This window comes from Otolemur garnettii, unplaced genomic scaffold, assembly GCF_000181295.1.
Source record: "Otolemur garnettii isolate 467f Iridium unplaced genomic scaffold, OtoGar3 scaffold00018, whole genome shotgun sequence".
Taxonomy (NCBI): Eukaryota; Metazoa; Chordata; class Mammalia; order Primates; family Galagidae; genus Otolemur; species Otolemur garnettii.
In genome coordinates, this window is record NW_003852413.1 from 8,224,550 (window position 1) to 8,225,439 (window position 890).

The window sequence follows — 890 nt, forward strand, 5'->3', positions numbered from 1 at the left end:
CCCTCATGGGCTCCTGCCCAACAAGAAGGCCCCGCCCCACACCCGGGGAGGATGAGGACCTGTCCTTTGGTAGCTCCAGGTTCCCTGGCCCTCTGGTTATAGGGGCTTCTCCTGGGGTTTGGCTAAGAGGTCCCACTGTCTGTTTGCAGGCATCGCCCCCAACATCACCAGGGGCCCCCTGGATAGCACGGTGATCGATGGCATGTCAGTGGTGCTGGCATGTGAGACCTCAGGAGCACCCCGGCCGGCTATCACTTGGCAGAAAGGTAGGTGAGACAAGCCTCCAGAGGGTATGGCCGTGTGACGGTCTAGGTCAGTCTTCAGAACTAGATTCTGGAGCCAGCCAGGTTAGGCTCCCAGGTACAGTTGTGAAGGCTGTGCACTGCACAACCTAAGAAAGCATCTTCTTCCCCATCACAATATACACTACATGCTGCGCTCAAGGCCCAGCTTGGTCTCTTCCAAGACCTGTGACCTTGAATGAGTCATGAACTCACTCCAAGCCTCAGGTTCTCCATCTGTGAACTGAGAACAGGAATGTAACAGGTGACGTGAAGGCTAGTCCGTAAGGTGTATGTGAAAGGCCTGCAAGGTGCTGGGAAGCCCTAGGTGTCTGATGACTAATATTATCCTGGAGGGGGTGGCTGTCAGTGCAGGTAGGAGGCCATCTGTCCTCCCCAAGCTGCCTACCTAAGCCCCTCTGTCTCCCTCTTCCCCTCTGTGCTCACACATCCACCTTCACAACCCTCCCTTTGCACACAGTAGCCCCCTGCTCAGGTGTGCCCCCCCCCATATTCCCTCCCTAGTCCATATCCCCACCTACTGACAAGGAGGTCATCTGCTGTTCACCTCACCCACTGCCTGCTCCCCACAGTGTCCGGGCTCTCAGT

General features: G+C 56.9%; 1 protein-coding gene across 1 annotated transcript in view; it reads left to right on the plus strand.

Annotated features, from left to right (window-relative positions):
• The window catches only part of SDK2 (sidekick cell adhesion molecule 2), a 248,615-nt gene that overhangs the window by 175,632 nt on the left and 72,093 nt on the right, over positions 1-890 (plus strand). Inside the window, exon 10 of the mRNA XM_012802853.1 lies at positions 150-266. Coding sequence (XP_012658307.1) covers positions 150-266 — 117 coding nt within the window. The remainder of the gene's footprint in view (positions 1-149; positions 267-890) is intronic.